The following is a 17,383-nucleotide window of genomic DNA, read 5'->3' as shown; positions in this document are numbered from 1 at the left end:
TATGTGTGGATCTACACTATGCTGGAACCTATAGGCCATTCTGAGCGCTGTTTGTAGCACGCTTACCAACTTACAGGATAACGGCGCGAAATTTCTATTTGTTATTACAAATTTAAAGTTTTCATTTGACTCACCCTCGTAAAACGAACTCTTTAAGTATATTTAAATTTATAATTAATCATTTAACATTACGAGGAATAGTAAAAAGAAAAAAAATATATGGAGCCAGTGTGAATCGAACACGGCGTCGACGCAACTGTTGTACTCACGGGCTATCGGTGACAGGACTGAATGATGCTGCGGAGATGTGTACGGGCAAATAGACGTGCAACTGTTGAGCAACTGCCCGCCCAGATGAACTAAGGGGCAACCGACAGTGTCTCCTCCACGACCGTTTAGCAAATATTGCTGCGTTTGGGCCCCGCAGCAGGCGCCTGGCTCATCGACGACAAAGGCTGGAACCTGACGTCAATACTGCAATTCGACGTCCACTGAGAGGCAACAACTAGCCTTTCATGTGAATCATGTTTCATGCTCCGAATCGTCGGAAACAAAGACCCTGCAACAATCGTCTGAAGGGTCCAAGCCAAAGGAGGGACCGTTGAGATCTGGGGAATGTTTTCGTGGCATGTTGTTGTTGTGGTCTTCAGTCCTGAGACTCGTTTGATGCAGCTCTCCACGCTACTCTATCCTGTGCAAGCCTCTTCATCTCCCAGTACCTACTGCAGCATACATCCTTCTGAATCTGTTTAGTGTATTCATCTCTTGGCCTCCCTCTACGATTTTTACCTTCCACGCTGCCTTCCAATACTAAATTGGTGATCCCTCGATGTCTCAGAACATGTCCTACCAACCGATCCCTTCTTCTAGTCCAGTTGTGCCACAAACTTCTCTTCTCCCCAATTCTATTTAATACCTCCTCATTAGTTTTGTGATCTACCCATCTAATCTTCGTCGTTCTTCTGTAGCACCACATTTCGAAAGCTTCTATTCTCTTCTCGTCTAAACTACTTATCGTCCATGTTTCACTTCCATACATGGCTACACTCCATACAAATACTTTCAGAAATGACTTCCTGACACTTAAATCTATATTCGATGTTAACAAATTTCTCTTCTTCAGAAACGCTTTCCTTGCCATTGCCAGTCTACATTTTATGTCCTCTCTACTTCGACCATCATCAGTTATTTTGCTCCCCAAATAGCAAAACTTCTTTACTACTTTAAGTGTGTCATTTCCTAATCTAATTCCCTCAGCATCACCCGACTTAATTCGACTACATTCCATTATCCTCGTTCTGCTTTTGTTGATGTTCATCTTATATCCTCCTTTCAAGACGCTATCCATTCCATTCAACTGCTCTTCCAAGTCCTTTGCTGTCTCTGACAGAATTACAATGTCCTTGGTGAACCTCAAAGTTTTTATTTCTTCTCCATGGATTTTAATACCTACTCCGAACTTTACTTTTGTTTCCTTTATTGCTTGCTCAATATACAGATTGAATAACATCGGGGATAGGCTACAACCCTATCTCACTCTCTTCCCAACCACTGCTTCCCTTTAATGCCCCTCGACTCTTATAACTGCCATCTGCTTTCTGTACAAATTGTAAATAGCCTTTCGCTCCCTGTATTTTACCCCTGCCACCTTCAGAATTTGAAAGAGAGTATTCCAATCAACATTGTCAAAAGCTTTCTCTAAGTCTACAAATGCTAGAAGTGTAGGTTTGCCTTTCCTTAATCTATTTTCTAAGGTAAGTCGTAGGGTCAGTATTGCGTCATGTGTTCCAACATTTCTACGGAATCCAAATAGATCTTCCCCGAGGTCGGCTTCTATCAGTTTTTCCATTCGTCTGTAAAGAATTCGCGTTAGTATTTTGTAGCTGTGACTTATTAAACTGATAGTTCGGTAATTTTGACATCTGTCAACACCTGCTTTCTTTGGGATTGGAATTGTTCTTTAAACCCTGGTTGATTTCTTCATTCTGAAAGGCACAATAGATCAACACAAGTACGCATCTACCCTTGGGGACCATGTCCACCCCAACATGCTATTCGTTTTTCCTCGGCACGACAGCATTTACGTACAGTACGTTGCAAATAGCTCGCAGTGTTCGTGCGTGATTCGAAGAGCGCCAGGATTAGTTCACCTTACTCCCCTGGCCACCAGAGTCCCCGGATTAAAACGTAAACGACAATATGTGGAACCACCTCGATCGGTTTGTTAGCGCCTTGAATCCTCAACCGAGAAACCACGGCGCTGGAGTCGGCATGGCTCCACATCTCTGTCGGTATCTCTCAGAACCTGACTTACTCTCCTACTGCACGTCTCGCATCGCAAAAGGTGGTGACTATTCAGACTTCGAACAGGTGGTTACATTAATGTGACCCAACTTGGTATTACTGTCTCTTTTGTTTGTTACGGAACAGGAAGCTGCACTCCTAACAAGTTCTTAACGTTAGTTGGCGTTTTGCGATTCGACTGTTACATACTGTGTGCATATTATTATAACCTACGGCTGATAACCACGAGCCACACGAATACTCGATTCGGGCGCATGCGCTAATTTAAATTGTCGAGCGAAGATGGGCACGTATTTTATGTTTTCTTGTCAGTGAATGTAAATTTTGCTTCCTCGAGATATTTTGTTGTGTACTCCAAGGCAATGCTCTTACCAAAGAAGGATCTACAGCGACTAAAGTCCATATATTAGGGATTATTTTGACACTGTATACGCAATAAGTGTTTAACCCTTTCAGATCCGAAATTTTTCTGGAGGAAGAAACATTTTTCTTTATGTGGTAGTGATCTTAGGCGATTTTTTAATGATTTTAGGAGCAAGATTTATACAATAATATGTACCCGTTTCCAAAATGTACTTTGTTCACTTGGCTTCACTTTAAGGACTAAAACAACTAATTATGAAATATGCTCTATTGTAATAAATAGTAAAATGATCATTTAAAAATTTCCATGTACAATAACAACAACAATATTCAAATATACACTGGAATATAGCGAACCATGTATTCTGGTGGTTACGAGTTGCTGCCCACTGCTACATTGACTTGCTGATATTTTTATAGTGATGCCCAACGGTTGGCAGCATTTGCACGAGATGAAAAGGTTGAACATTTGCAAGTGTGTAGCTCAGGTTAGCTTAGGGAAGAAATACTTTGTTGCAGCTAACAGACTCTAAAAGTTAATGTACACAATTGTAGCCAGAGGGTCTGAAAGGGTTCAAAATGGTTCAAATGGCTCTGAGCACTATGGGACTCAACTGCTGTGGTCATAAGTCCCCTGGAACTTAGAACTACTTAAACCTAACTAACCTAAGGACATCACTCACATCCATGCCCGAGGCAGGATTCGAACCTGCGACCGTAGCGGTCGTGCGGTTCCAGACTGTAGCGCCTTTAACCGCTCGGCCACTCCGGCCGGCTTGAAAGGATTAAAACGTTTTCGTAAATGGCGACAGGGCCGATAGTGGCCAAATACCCCGCTGTCGTTTTGTAAGTATATAATCTTATTAACTGTAACAGGCACAACGTAGTCAAAGTCTAGATCATGCACAACGTTATTTTGTAATTGCGTACTGCTTTGATTTTGAACCGGTAACATCAATGTGGAGTTTTCTTTTTTTCTTCCCAAACCCAAGAACTGTGTTCAAGTATTCAATTAAAACGAGCGTAATACAAATTGTGAAATTATTACTTATGGGAAACTGAATGACATATATTTTCAAGTTTCAAATCTACATGTACCTTAGATTATAGCTTTTACTCAACGACATTCTGCCGTTTCAAGTTTAGGATAGTTCGAAATTATAAAAAGAAAACTGAGAAAGGGATTGTTTTTGAAGCAACTATGAGATTAGCAGTGACAGGACGCGAATAACAAGACACCGTGGACAGAAAAGAAAACACTTGAAGAGAAAAATGGATGCTCTGCTTCAAAACCTTTTGTCTGCAGAATGGCGGTGGTCAAACTAAATGACATGATAAAACTCCTCAAATAAGCGCAGGAAGAAAGTAGGCTTACTAAGAAGATTCTTCAAGATGAGGATGAGGATGCCCTGTGTCTTACGTTTCTTAAACCATTTCCTCACAGCAACCCAGGTAATGAATGGATTCATTGCACAAGTTGTAAGCGATGGGCGCATCTCTTACCTGTTAAAAATTATGTGAACTGACTTTTTTATGGTTGTCAGAACTGTGACGGTCCTATCAGGCATTCAGACGATGACTGATAAAAATTTTGGACATACTTGTCTGTCAAACACTTATTATAACATTGATAACACAATTTATCATTGTAGTTTCTATGATAAAGCTGCAGGAATTTGTTTTAAAATAAACTTGTGAGTATTAAAGTCGATATATTTTCAGTCAAATAATCTATATCGTAAGTAAATTAAATGATAAAATCATATGGGTCAGCTTTCCCCAACTGCCCCATGGGTAGGGCAGATTGGCCCAAGTGATATTACTGCCCTAAATATTTTTTATAAATAGGCAAACAGTGGTAAACTTTAATTACTTAGTTGGAAATGTGCTGAAACAATATAGCAACGTTTCTACATAAAGAGATCAATGGAGATTACAAGTTAGGAAAAAAAAGACAAGAAAAAAAAATTTGGCCAACGTGATCCAGTGTCCCCAACATTCAGATACGTGGGAAAATGGGGACCAGTTTTCATTCACTCCTATTTAAGCCTATACCGGACCATGTAGTTCGTAATTCTACCAAGCTTTTCTCTTAGCCCAATACTCTCTCATCCTGGAGCTATGGGGGATTTTCTGTTCCTTAACCCATTTCCCTCCAATTCCCAGACCCACGGTTACTACTGTTAGTGACCGGAAAGAATCAAAAACTCTGGTAAGCATTCTGTACTGACCTCCATCGTGTACTTCGTTAAGGTCAATTTAAAGCTGCTCAAGGTGTTTGCAAGTTACGTAATCTTATCCACTTGACCATGGTCACTTTCCTCAAGACACAGAGCTGGAGAACCTTGCCGTAAGTCTCCAGTTGTCCACCATGACCACAACTGTAGAAGATTAACCTCCTGTTCCTCACAGCTGTTCTAATGCTCTCTTATAAATGTTGATAGAATCCTTGTTGTGTTTGACACCTCTGTTGATGGGGCCAATGATTTTTGCTCAGAATCTCTCTATCCTTTAGTTCTAGTTTCCTCAGTTCTTCTGGAGTTTTAAGTTGAGCGAAAGGGAATTATACCTGTGAACGTTCATAAAGAGATGTTAGGCTCACTCAAGTTCGGTGCACCTATAATTCGTGGTCATATCTTCCTTGATTTCCGTATTTATCGATTCTCCAAGGAAAGTGAAACAGCTTATTTTCCATATTATTGTGTTGGCTAATGGATTTGTCTGGACCCTGTGATTAACGCTGTCTTGTTGTGGTGATCTCTTCAGTCTGCTTTAATTCTTATATTGTTATGAGAGGAGAAGTGGTAAATAATGTCTTCTACGATCGACGCTAAGAGTGTGAGGTCATCTGCGAAGACTAGATAACTGACTAGTAATTTGTTCTTTTAATGACCAATTATCGTGAGACCGGGGTGGCCGAGCGGTTCTAGGCGCTACAGTCAGGAACGGCGCGACCGCTACGGTCGCAGGTTCGAAACCTGCCTCGGGCCTGGATGTGTGTGATGTCCTTAGGTTAGTTAGGTTTAAGTAGTTCTAAGTTCTAGGGGAGAGATGACCTCAGAATTTAAGTCCCATAGTGCACAGAGCCATTTAAGCCATTTGACCATTTGTCAGTCCAGAGTCATCTGTGTCTTCGTCCGTTCACGATTAGCTTTCTCTCCCCAGACAGTCGCAGGGAATTGGGAATAGGCTGTCTCCTCATCTAACACCAGTTCTGACAACATGTTCTCTGACAGTTCTCCTCTGCATTCACTTTGGACGTCAGATGGGTAAGCAGCGCTTTCAAAGATACAAGGCTTGTCCAGGCCCAGTTTGGTTGGTGTCTGGGAAAGACAGTGTCTCTTCTGCACATGATCTTACTTCCTAAATCCGACTTGGCACTTTTATATGCCGGATTCTAGTTGACACGCTATCCTCGTGACTGACGCCTTGTAGAGGACGTTGTAGGTCACTGAAGAGAATGACCATTTTATAGTATGCTGTGTCCCACTTTATGTAAGAAATCTTTGTCTTGATAGTTGGTGTTTGTTCCCTATAAACACGGAAGAGGGTTTCCAGTACGTACACTAACATTGTGAGCTACATGATGGTCAATCCATGAAAGTAATGCTGGGCTAGAACGAATGAAAGTACAGTAAAGAAAACAACACTTTCGTTAGAGTCACTTTAGAAAACTAAAATTTGCAGTCCGAATTTGTAATTTATTTTTCAAAACCAGTTTTAACTTGATATGTTAAGAACAGCCACTACGTACGGCCCTAATAATAGTTTGCAATTACCCGAAGACTAAGTCAATATATCTTAATTTTTAAATTAATCAGGAAACCTTAAAACATTACCAGCAGACGAACTTCCACACGAGAAATATTCATACTGAATGTGTCTCATTAACTTAAATCGGAGAACTGTAAGAGTCTAATTAAGAGCGATGTTTTTTCCTGTGAAATCTTTACGTGTGACTCACAGCAGCTATACCGTTCATGCTTATGAAACCGAATTTCAAGGTCATCTGAAGTGAAAGATCACCCATTAACATTATGTTTCATTTGGCTAACCTGTCATCTATAAACTATAAAAAATGTTTGAAAACACCTACTGTTAATGAGCGTCATCTGCAACTATTGTCCTTGACTCCTCCGTACCTGTAAACAAAAAAATAATGAGAGAACTCTGAAATAAAATTACACTTCAGGAGTTTGCTTAGGTTCCTCTGATTTCTCGTGTGAGACTTAAGTACAATTAGAATAGAATTCTTATTCTTAAATATTGTTTTATTCAGAGAAAAGAACCGTTGACGGCAGGGCGCTTGGAATATTGGTAAACATGTTAATTTGGTTTAACTAGTTATGAGACTTATTGCACAGCAAGGGGCCGGCAAGTATGCTAATTACGTAAGGCATCCTCCACGACACCCATTTATTTACAGATTACGCCTGAGTTATCTTGCTTTCTTTTCTTTTTGTTTAACTGCCCGATGTCAGACGCACAGGCCATACGCCAGAGAGGTTATCTGCGGTTAACTGTAATTATTCAAAAGATAAAAGTTGTTGTGAACGAGAGTGATTCTCATACTCTGGTGAGTTAGAGGAACCAGAGGGTGGCAAAGCGCACGCGATCCCTGTGCTGCGTTCTGCACTGACAGCAACGTTCTTTACTCGGAACTCCAGACCGATAAAAACGCATCTGGAAGCCGACGCGATGGTACAGTGATGGGCCACCACAGTCAAGCGCCCGAATTGCGGCCAACAACACGGCAACATCAAAGAAGAGGTATCAAGACTTTTTTTTTAATTATAGGGTCGGATTTTGATGCCGTTACGATTGAGTGGAAGCAAAAGTATCCTCAAGACGTTCCTCTGAATGCAAAGCACTTCGCTGTGCACCATGCTAAAGGGGGTGGTACGATCTTCGTGCGTATGGGGGACTCTGCAATACTAATTTCAATACACACAAAATGTGAGTTTACATTTGACAGGTTCAATAGGCATGTGCTAGACTAGAGGCACTGACAGTTTTATTTGGTTGGTACAGAAGTTCGTAGCGTTTTTCCGTACCTTTAATAAACACATCAGATAAACATAACAGAGACTTCAGTCATCAATAATACAACCTCCTTCATTATTTACAACAGTCTGCCAACAATGGGGCAACTTTTCGATTCCGCGAATGCAGAAATCACATGGTTTTGAGACGAAGAACTCGTCGAGGCATGTTTGAGCGCATTTTCACCCGGAAAGGATATTCTATGAAGGTTATTCCATAGAGAATGGGAAAGGTGAAAATCTGAGGGCGCAAGATGAGGTGAATAAGGTGGGCGAGGAATGACTTCCCCGCTGTAGCTGAGCAGTTCGAGGCGTTTCAGTCCGGAACCGCGGTGCTGCTACACTCACAGGTTCGAATCCTGCCTCGGGCATGGATGTGTGTGATGTCCTTAAGGTAGTTAGGTTTAAGTAGTACTAAGTTCTAGGGGCCTGATGACCTCAGATGTTAAGTCCCATAGTACTTAAAGCCATATGAACCATTTGAATGACTTCCCAATCCAACTTCTATGTCGTGCTTTTTGTCAGTCTAGCAGAATGCCGGCGGGCATTATCGTGAAGTAGTATCTTTCCACACAGTCTTCCTGGTCGTTATTCTCGCACTGCATCTGCAAGACATCTCAGTTGTTGACAATAAATGTCAGCAGCGATAGTTACACCTCGAGAAAGCAGTTCACAGCACATTACACTGTCGCTTTTCTACCACATGCATAAGATTATCTTTTGTGGACCTGCGCAGGTCTTTGTACGGACAGCTGCTACTTTGTTTGGGCTCAACCATTCTTTTCTTTTCCTTATGTTACCAAAAAAACACCCTTTCTCGTCACCAGTAACGATAAAGGATACGAATGGTCGGTGCTGTTAACGAACCACTAATGAGGAGCAAGTAGAGATGCAGATACCAGTATGGCCACTCACTGATTTTTGTGATTTTGCCTCAGAGCACGCGGTACTACACACCCAATCTTTGAAACTTCGCCACTGGATGCGAATGTCGCAAGATGTTGGAATGATCACAATTCCGCCACCTTTGCCAGTTCTCGACTACACTGACCTGATTCACTGTGAATTAATGCGTTTAAATTACCCTTATCAAGCCCCGAAGGTCTTCCTGAACGTGGAGAGTCGCTGATGGAAAAACAATCCTCCTTAAAACGAGACAACTATTTTCTTGCCGTGCTCTGTCCAATGGCATTACCCCATACACGGCGCAAATGTTTTTGGCAGTCTCCACTGCTGTCACAGCTCTACTGAACTCAAACAGAAGAATGTATCAGATATGTTCTGATTTCTCCACTTGGCACTCCATTTTTTACCATCCACAGTTCCACTCACTATCTTCAAATGACAAAAAACAATATGTAAACTCAAAAAGAAATAGTGAATTACAAAAAAAAGTGACAACTGATAAATAAACCATCAGCAATCGGAATACCAACATGCAGAACAAAAACGCTACGAACTTATGCACCAACAAATAATAACGGGTAATATAGTTTTTTCCTCCAGAATTGTAGAGAAGGACATCATTGTTTTTCTCAAATTGTGATGGAGTATTTATGACGAATTTCTTTTGAGAATATATGTATTGTGACGGTGCAGTTATAATGCCTGATTTCTTGAAGGAAGGACTATTTGAGTTTAAAGATCTAGGTCATTAGAGCTCGGATTGTTTCAAGGATGTGGATGGAAATCGGCCATGCCCTTTGAAAGGAGCCATCCTGGCATTTGTCTGGAGCGATTTAGGGAAATCACGGAAAATTTAAGTCTGGATGGCCACACGCGGATTTGAACCCTCGTCGTCCCGAATGTGACTTCAGTGTACTAACCACTACACCACTTCAAATGGTTAAAATGGCTCTGAGCACTATGGGACTTAACAGCTGTCCCCTAGAACTTAGAACTACTTAAACCTAACTAACCTAAGGACACCACACGCATCCATGCCCGAGGCAGGATTCGAACCTGCGACCGTAGCAGTCGCGCGGTTCTGGACTGAGCGCCTAAAACCGCTCGGTCACCACGGCCGGCTAGATCACTTCGCTCGGTAAATCCTTGAATAGGTACCTGCATGACGGCAGTGGGTGAACATCATATATTAATCTTACTTCTCGTTTCTGTGCAATCAGTACTTAGTTCTAAGTGGTGAGTTAGTTCAGAAAATTTTTCTCCAAGAGATTGGCACGAAAGAAGTCGTGGCGGGCCGCATAAAATCACACAGATGACTGGCAACAATGAAAATGTATAAATAAACAAAAATGTGTGGTGAGCATTGACTTACAGGAATCTCCTACTATGCAACACACCACAGAAGAGGCCAGGGAGCAGCGTTGTGGGCGAGTCTTGTGGGGCTGGTCCCCAAGGGAGCGACGATAAGGCTATTTGTGAGCGGTCACCCCTGCTATCTATAGCATACACGTGTGCCGGAGGGTGGTTGCCCAAGCCAGGCACACCACAGCCTACCCGACACGCCCCTTTGCCTATCACACACACGAACTGGAACCAGGCGGACTCACGAACACCCCCCTCCACCAACCTTCTCGGTTTCACTGGAATAGATACACTAATAGCCGCTGGATGCAATCTTCCTATCCCTCAAGTTCATAAATACAGCAAACTGCTAACAGAACGACGAGCACAGTGGTGGAGACTTTGGTATACCCGAAACGTGACCATAGCTTGTACGCAGTTCATTCTCCTCGAGTGGACAAATGTGTTAGAACAGCCAAAAAATTTCAAATAAAACATGTTTTGTAAAAAAGCTTCCAAAAGAGAAGTTTTATTGTCCACATCGCAGTTGATTGTTGTTGTTGTTGTTGTTGTGGTCTTCAGTCCTGAGACTGGTTTGATGCAGCTCTCCATGCTACTCTAACCTGTGCAAGCTTCTTCATCTCCTAGTACCTACTGCAACCTACATCCTTCTGAATCTGCTTAGTGTAGTCATCCCTTGGTCTCCCTCTACGATTTGTACCCTCCACGCTGCCCTCCAAAACTAAATTGGTGATCCCTTGATGCCTCAGAACATGTCCTACCAACCGATCCCTTCTTCTGGTCAAGTTGTGCCACAAACTTCTCTTCTCCCCAATCCTATTCAATACTTCCTCATTAGTTATGTGATCTACCCATCTAGTCTTCAGCATTCTTCTGCAGCACCACATTTCGAAAGCTTCTATTCTCTTCTTGTCTAAACTATTTATCTATTCTCTTCTTGTCCAAACTATTTATCGTCCATGTTTCACTTCCATACATGGCTACACTCCATACAAATACTTTCAGAAATGACTTCCTGACACTTAAATCTATATTCGATGTTAACAAATTTCTCTTCTTCAGAAACGCTTTCCTTCCCATTGCCAGTCTACATTTTAGATCCTCTCTACTTCGACCATCATCAGTTATTTTGCTCCCCAAATAGCAAAACACCTTTACTACTTTAAGTGTGTCATTTCCTAATCTAATTCCCTCAGCATCACCCGACTTAATTCGACTACATTCCATTATCCTCGTTCTGCTTTTGTTGATGTTCATCTTATATCCTCCTTTCAAGACGCTATCCATTCCATTCAACTGCTCTTCCAAGTCCTTTGCTGTCTCTGACAGAATTACAATGTCATCGGCGAACCTCAAAGTTTTTATTTCTTCTCCATGGTTTTTAATACCTACTCCGAAATTTTCTTTTGTTTCCTTTACTGCTTGCTCAATATACAGATTGAATAACATCGGGGAGAGGCTACACCCTGTCTTACTCCCTTCCCAACAACTGCTTCCCTTTCATGTCCCTCGACTCATATAACTGCCATCTGGTTTCTGTACAAATTGTAAATACCTTTCGCTCCCTGTATTTTACCCCTGCCCCCTTTAGAATTTGAAAGAGAGTATTCCAGTCAACATTGTCAAAAGCTTTCTCTTAGTCTACAAATGCTAGAAACGTAGGTATTTTAAATCCTTAGAAAATATAAATTACATTTTGTAAGTAATAAAAAATTAGCTGCTCGCGCATCTTCTGCGCTTTCATGTAAGCAGAGAAATTGTTTCTGATGCAAAGACAGTTTACTTGCACAAACGTAAAGAATATATATAATTATTGTCGTCATTTTATCACAATAGCACGTTCTTCAAAAATGTTTCAAATGTCTCTGAGCACTACGGGACTTAACTTCGGAGGTCATCAGTCCCCTAGAACTTAGAACCACTTAAACCTAACTAACCTAAAGACAACACACACACATCCATGCCCGAGGCAGTATTCGAACCTGCGACTGTAGCGGTCGCGCGGTTCCAGACCGTAGCGCATAGAACCGCTCGGCCACTCCGGCCGGCAACTGCACGTTCTTCATCATGATCAAAGGCAAGTATTTGCTGTTATTATTGATAAGCGTGACAGTTGTTTAGCAATAACACAAACATTTTTATATAAGCTCGGCGAGGTACTGAAGCGATGTCTAATATGTCACTTACGCGTTTTTTTTTTTAAATTACATTTTTTGAGGAAATTGTGTTTTCTAGCGCTGTATGATAAATCCGTTTTTTTTTTTTAAATTTTCACTACAACAACGCTCTGTTTCATGTTGAAAATCAGCAACTTTCGAACAACATGTGCATCCCAAATCTCCAATTATTTGCTGGATGTATTCCAATCCGTGTCTTCCACTACCCTTTACCGTCTAGTATTATGTGTTATCCCTAATGTATTACATTTTGCGATACTGTTCCTGCTTCTTGTCAGTGTTTTCCACATGTTCCTTTCTTCGCTGATTCTCCGATAGACCTCCCCATTCTTTATCTTTTTGTTTCACCTAATTTTCAACATCCTTCTATAGCACCACAGCTCAGACGTTTTGGTTCTGTTCCGTACAGGTTTCCTCACAGTCCATAATCTGCTACCATGCAATGCTGTGCTCCAAAAGTACAATCTCAGAAATTTCTTCTTCAGATTAAGCCAGATGTTTGATACTAACTGACTTCCCCTGGCCAGGAATGCAGCCTTCGTCTTTGCTGATCTGCTTTTTATGTCCTCCTTCCATCGTCCGTCATGTGTTGTAACGGTTCCAACATTGCAGAATTACTTAACTTCTCCTACGTCGTGGTCTCCAACTTCGATATTAAGTTTATTGCTAATCTCATTGCTGACACTCCTCATTGCTTTCATATTCTGTACTCATTACACCGAACATTGCATTCAACATGTCCTGCTATTCTTCTTCACTTTCACTGAGGACAGCAATGCCATTAGCGAATCTTCTCACTGATAACCTTTCACCCTGAATTTAATTCCACTTCTGAACCTTTCTTTTATTTTAGTCACTGTTTATTCGATGTATGGTTTGAACAGTAGGGGCGAAGAGGGCAGAAATAATACACCCCTGAGTACTTCGTTCTTGGGATTCCATTCTTATTTTTCCCTCTTGCTTCTTGTACATATCGTATATTACCCGTCTTTCCTTTACTCCTATATTTCTTATAATTTCGGATATCTTGTACTAATTTACATTGTTGCACATTTTTTGTGGGCCAACAAATCCTATGAACTTTTCTTGATTTTTCTCAGCTCTTTCTTCCATTATCAATCGCATCGTCAGAATTGTCTCTCTGTTGCCCTCACCTTTCCGAAAGCCAAAATGATCGTCATATAACAGATCCTCAGTTTTCTTTTAGATTCTTCTGTATATTATTTTTGTTTTAATTCGGAAATAAATTATATTTTCGCCATAGCATAACTGTATCAGAGAGTAGCTCGCCGTTTTATACGGATGTTTCTGGCAGATGAAGCACATTATGAAAAAAAGTACCACCAATGAGCGCTATAGACTGAGAACTTTTTTGATAACCATAGCAATTTAGAAAATTTTCAAGGATTCTACAGAAACATTTCCAAATTAAATTAAACTTTTCTATTAAGTATTAACGTTATTAATGCTGATTCGAGCATGTTTGCCTAACAATAATCATGCAAGTTTGAGCAAATATCTAAATACAGAGGGGTCCAGAAAAATATAGACACTAGGATAGTTAGTATCTTCCAAATAAAATGACATATCGTTGCGATTTTGCGCGGTAGCGTAGTCCAGTGTTCCCTCAACAGATCTTGGCGCGTTTTCCAGCAAATGACAGTGCAGCAATGAATGAAGCAAGACCATCGTCTGAACAACGTAAAGTACTGGAAGCACGAAAACATGATGGAGGTACAACAGCAGTGATGTAATGTGTACGGAACTCGGCTACCAATTCATATAACAATTTATCGTATTCGGTATGATTATCTGGTCGGAGGAGGCGCAGTTCAAACTGAACGGTACTGTATACCACCACAACTGCGTGTACTGTGCTCCTGAAAATCCTTACGTTCATGTGGACAAATATGTTAATCTGCCGGGTGTTAATGTGTATTATGGCCTATCATCGTGCGGTTTGATTGGCCCATTCTTCTTTGAAGGTACCGTAACTGGTGAGGTGTGTCTTCATCTGCTTCAAACATCGATTTTACCTGCCATCCGAGAGGTGTGGCGCTCCGCCTAACTACCACAGAGATATCAGAGCCTACTTGGATGAAAATCTGCCTGAACGATTAATAGGTCGAAGAGGAGCTGTTGACCACCCACCACGATCTCCAGTTCTTACATGTCTTGACTTCTACCTTTGGGGGACACTGAAAAATGAAGTTTATCGACGGAAACCAGCTACAGCGAACAAGCTACGAGACACCATGCGAATGTCCTGTGCGGCTGTAACACTGGCAACACTGACAGCCGTGGTGCGGTCAACAGTTCAGCAGTATCGACATTGTTTGGCTGCTAATGAGAGTCACTTTGAACACACAAAATAACCTTGCCCCCGTGCAAGAATTTATGCTCGAAAACTATCACAGGTATTATCTACTCATCTGATAAATTAGTCTCCCGCTGTCACAAAATATGGAAACAATGTTTGAACACTCCCCATAGTATGTCGACAGGTTCTTCAAAGTCAGTAACTGTTCACCATTTTCTTCTCGTTAAAGAAAAAGAGACCTTATTTTTTCAGTAAACACGCGACCTAAGATTTATAATTACGATATACGGTGCCCTTCTCCTCGTGTATCCTGTCTCAGACGTGTCTCGCAGCTTATTCAGTTGCCACTCAACAGTCCCGGTTATCCTGTCGCATCTTGCCCAACTCGATTCAAGACAAGCAACAGTGTACTCGCCTCCACACTTTGCAGGTTAAAGTATCTACGCTGTTCGTAACATTTCGTTTTGTCTTTCTTCTTTTGTGACTATCAGACTGTATGTAGCATCAGACATTTCTATAAGTAGCTTCTGCTTCCATTGGGCGCATAAGTGGAAAGTTTAAACAACATATTACGTTTTGAAGAAAACTGTATCATTTCCCGACGAGCTGGCTACTTGTGGAAGTTCTCTGACGCTAGAGTTTTTCCGGCCGTTTCGGGTATCCTTTTCCCACCTGTCAACCTCAACCGCAGCCTGTCTTACCTTAGAGGTGTTTCTGCTTATTTCGCTTTAATGCACAGAATTCGGATGGCAGTCTCAGCTTGGCGTAGATTGCTCTACAGTTGATACAAATAGCTGCACCTTCTATGCTAATCTCGGCCTTTGTGGTGGTTTCTACACTTGAGGTGAGTCAGGTCGGATGATTGCTCCTTTTCAGGGAAATGTCGCAATGAGAGGAGTTATCGTGGCAGTCAGGAGGGAGGCAGTACGCCAGGTGACCTCGTTTCCTGTCGCGAAAACTGACAATGGCCGAGAAAACGTTGTGATGACCACATGTCCCTTCATATGCGCGTTCAGTGACGCATATCGGCTGAGGATGACACGGCAGTCGGTTGGTTCCGTTGGGTCTTTCGAGGGCTGTTCGGACGGAGATGGTTTCTTTTTACGGGAATCAATGAGGAGACGTCCCGAGTTCGAGTCTCGGTCGGACACACAGTTTTAATCTGCCAGGAAGTTTCATATCAGCGCACACTCCGCTGCAGAGTGAAAATCTCATTCTGGAAACATCCCCCAGGCTGTGGCTAAGCCATGTCTCCGCAATATCCTTTCTTTCAGGAGTGCTAGTTCTGCAAGTTTCGCAGGAGAGCTTCTGTAAAGTTTGGAAGGTAGGAGACGAGGTACTGGCAGAAGTAAAGCTGTGAGTACCGGGCGTGAGTCGTGCTTCGGTAGCTCAGTTGGTAGAGCACTTGCCCGCGAAAGGTAAAGGTCCCGAGTTCGAGTCTCGGTCGTGCACACAGTTTTAATCTGCCAGGAAGTTTCATATCAGCGCACACTCCGCTGCAGAGTGAAAATCTCATTCTGGAATGAGGAGACGTGCTTAAGCATGCCTTTTACATGAACGGTCACCGTGTGGAACACTTGTTGTGTCTTTATCCTCAGGTGCACATTTGCAGTTTGTACCCTCGGAGACCCTGTTACGAGTTGTTCATGTACTCAGTCGTAAAGCGTGGTATCGGGGAAACGATTGGTTTCCGCACCTAGGTTTATTAGGTTTATTTGCTTGTTTCATATTCTTCACTCACCCTTACGTTTGTACCCATGATAAACACTCTGAATAAGAGGAACAAAGAATAATACGAGCAGCATGTTTGAAACATTAACAGACATAAACGATTCTCGTAAAACACAATTTGTTATACTCTGGAGCCGGGTAGCAAGCATCTCGGACATGCGAAGCTGCTCGGCTATTAGCACGCTACTGAAGGAAGCATCTGTGGAAAGTTATTGAAGAAAGACGAAATCGCGACAAGGCGGAAAAGCGCTGGACGACGCCGCCTCATCACGGGAATGTGGGAGACGTTTCTCGCCATACATACCGATACCCAAAGTGAAGCGAAATTCGCGCACTCGGGCTTCGCAGCGCGATTCCTCACGTGCTAGTGATAAAAAATGTCTCTCACACAATTTCGTCCGGTGAATATGTAAGGTGTCAGGCAAATCCAACACCTTCCATGAAAACTCTGACATGATAAGCAAATCCAGTAGTATGACACATAGCTCCGAATAAATCGTGACAATTAACCAAAGTAATACGAGTAACGAGTGAGCAAATGGAATACCACAGACTAACACAAGAATGCCTAAATGCATGTCATACCTTACCACCGTGAGACAGACGCAGTTCCGAGGGGAGAAACGAGAACAAAAGCCGAGAGCAGAACCGTGTTAAGCTGGAAGGCCCTACGATAAGGGACGAACACCCACGTCGCCAGTTAACCGCTAGGACCACCCCCCAGCCCATGTTAAAAGCTAGAGCCCTCCAGAAGATCAGTATAGATCTTACGATAACACAAAAAGGGCTACCCCAGCCGCAAGTTTTAGCGTGAGACTTTTTCGCGTCACTGTTACGTCAGGACCACCCCCCAACCCATGTTAAAAGATAGAGCCCTCCAGAAGAACAGTATAGATCTTACGATAACACTAAAAGGACCACACCAGCTGCAAGTTTTAGCGTGAGACTTTTTCGCGTCTCTGTTACGTTGCAAACTTTAAAAACATTGCCCCACCACGAAAAGTATAACGATTTCCATTGGATGGACAGAATTTTTGTAGGCGGAGCTTAAGGTTAACATTGAGACCTTGATTGGTCAGATGAAAACACAGCCAGATAGTTTTTTTTAAACCAACTTCGGTAAATTGTAGTAAGGAGAAATTAGGAGGGAGTTGCTTCCGAGACGGCGAGGTGAGTGG

At 42.2% G+C, this 17,383-nt stretch overlaps 1 protein-coding gene across 5 annotated transcripts in view; it reads right to left on the bottom strand.

The window, feature by feature from the left end:
• LOC126479202 (uncharacterized) overlaps positions 1-17,383 on the bottom strand; it is a 687,919-nt gene that overhangs the window by 125,330 nt on the left and 545,206 nt on the right. For 3 of the 5 annotated variants that reach the window (XM_050103765.1, XM_050103767.1, XM_050103766.1), the window contains one exon: positions 6,764-6,809. The exons of the other annotated variants lie outside the window; for them this stretch is intronic. In XM_050103765.1, coding sequence (XP_049959722.1) covers positions 6,764-6,779 — 16 coding nt within the window. In that variant the 5' untranslated portion in view covers positions 6,780-6,809. The remainder of the gene's footprint in view (positions 1-6,763; positions 6,810-17,383) is intronic. 5 annotated transcript variants of the gene reach the window in all.

Source organism: Schistocerca serialis, chromosome 1 (assembly GCF_023864345.2).
Source record: "Schistocerca serialis cubense isolate TAMUIC-IGC-003099 chromosome 1, iqSchSeri2.2, whole genome shotgun sequence".
Taxonomy (NCBI): domain Eukaryota; kingdom Metazoa; phylum Arthropoda; class Insecta; order Orthoptera; family Acrididae; genus Schistocerca; species Schistocerca serialis.
Note: the sequence above shows the minus strand (reverse complement) of the source record. Positions and strands in the feature narration are given on the sequence as shown.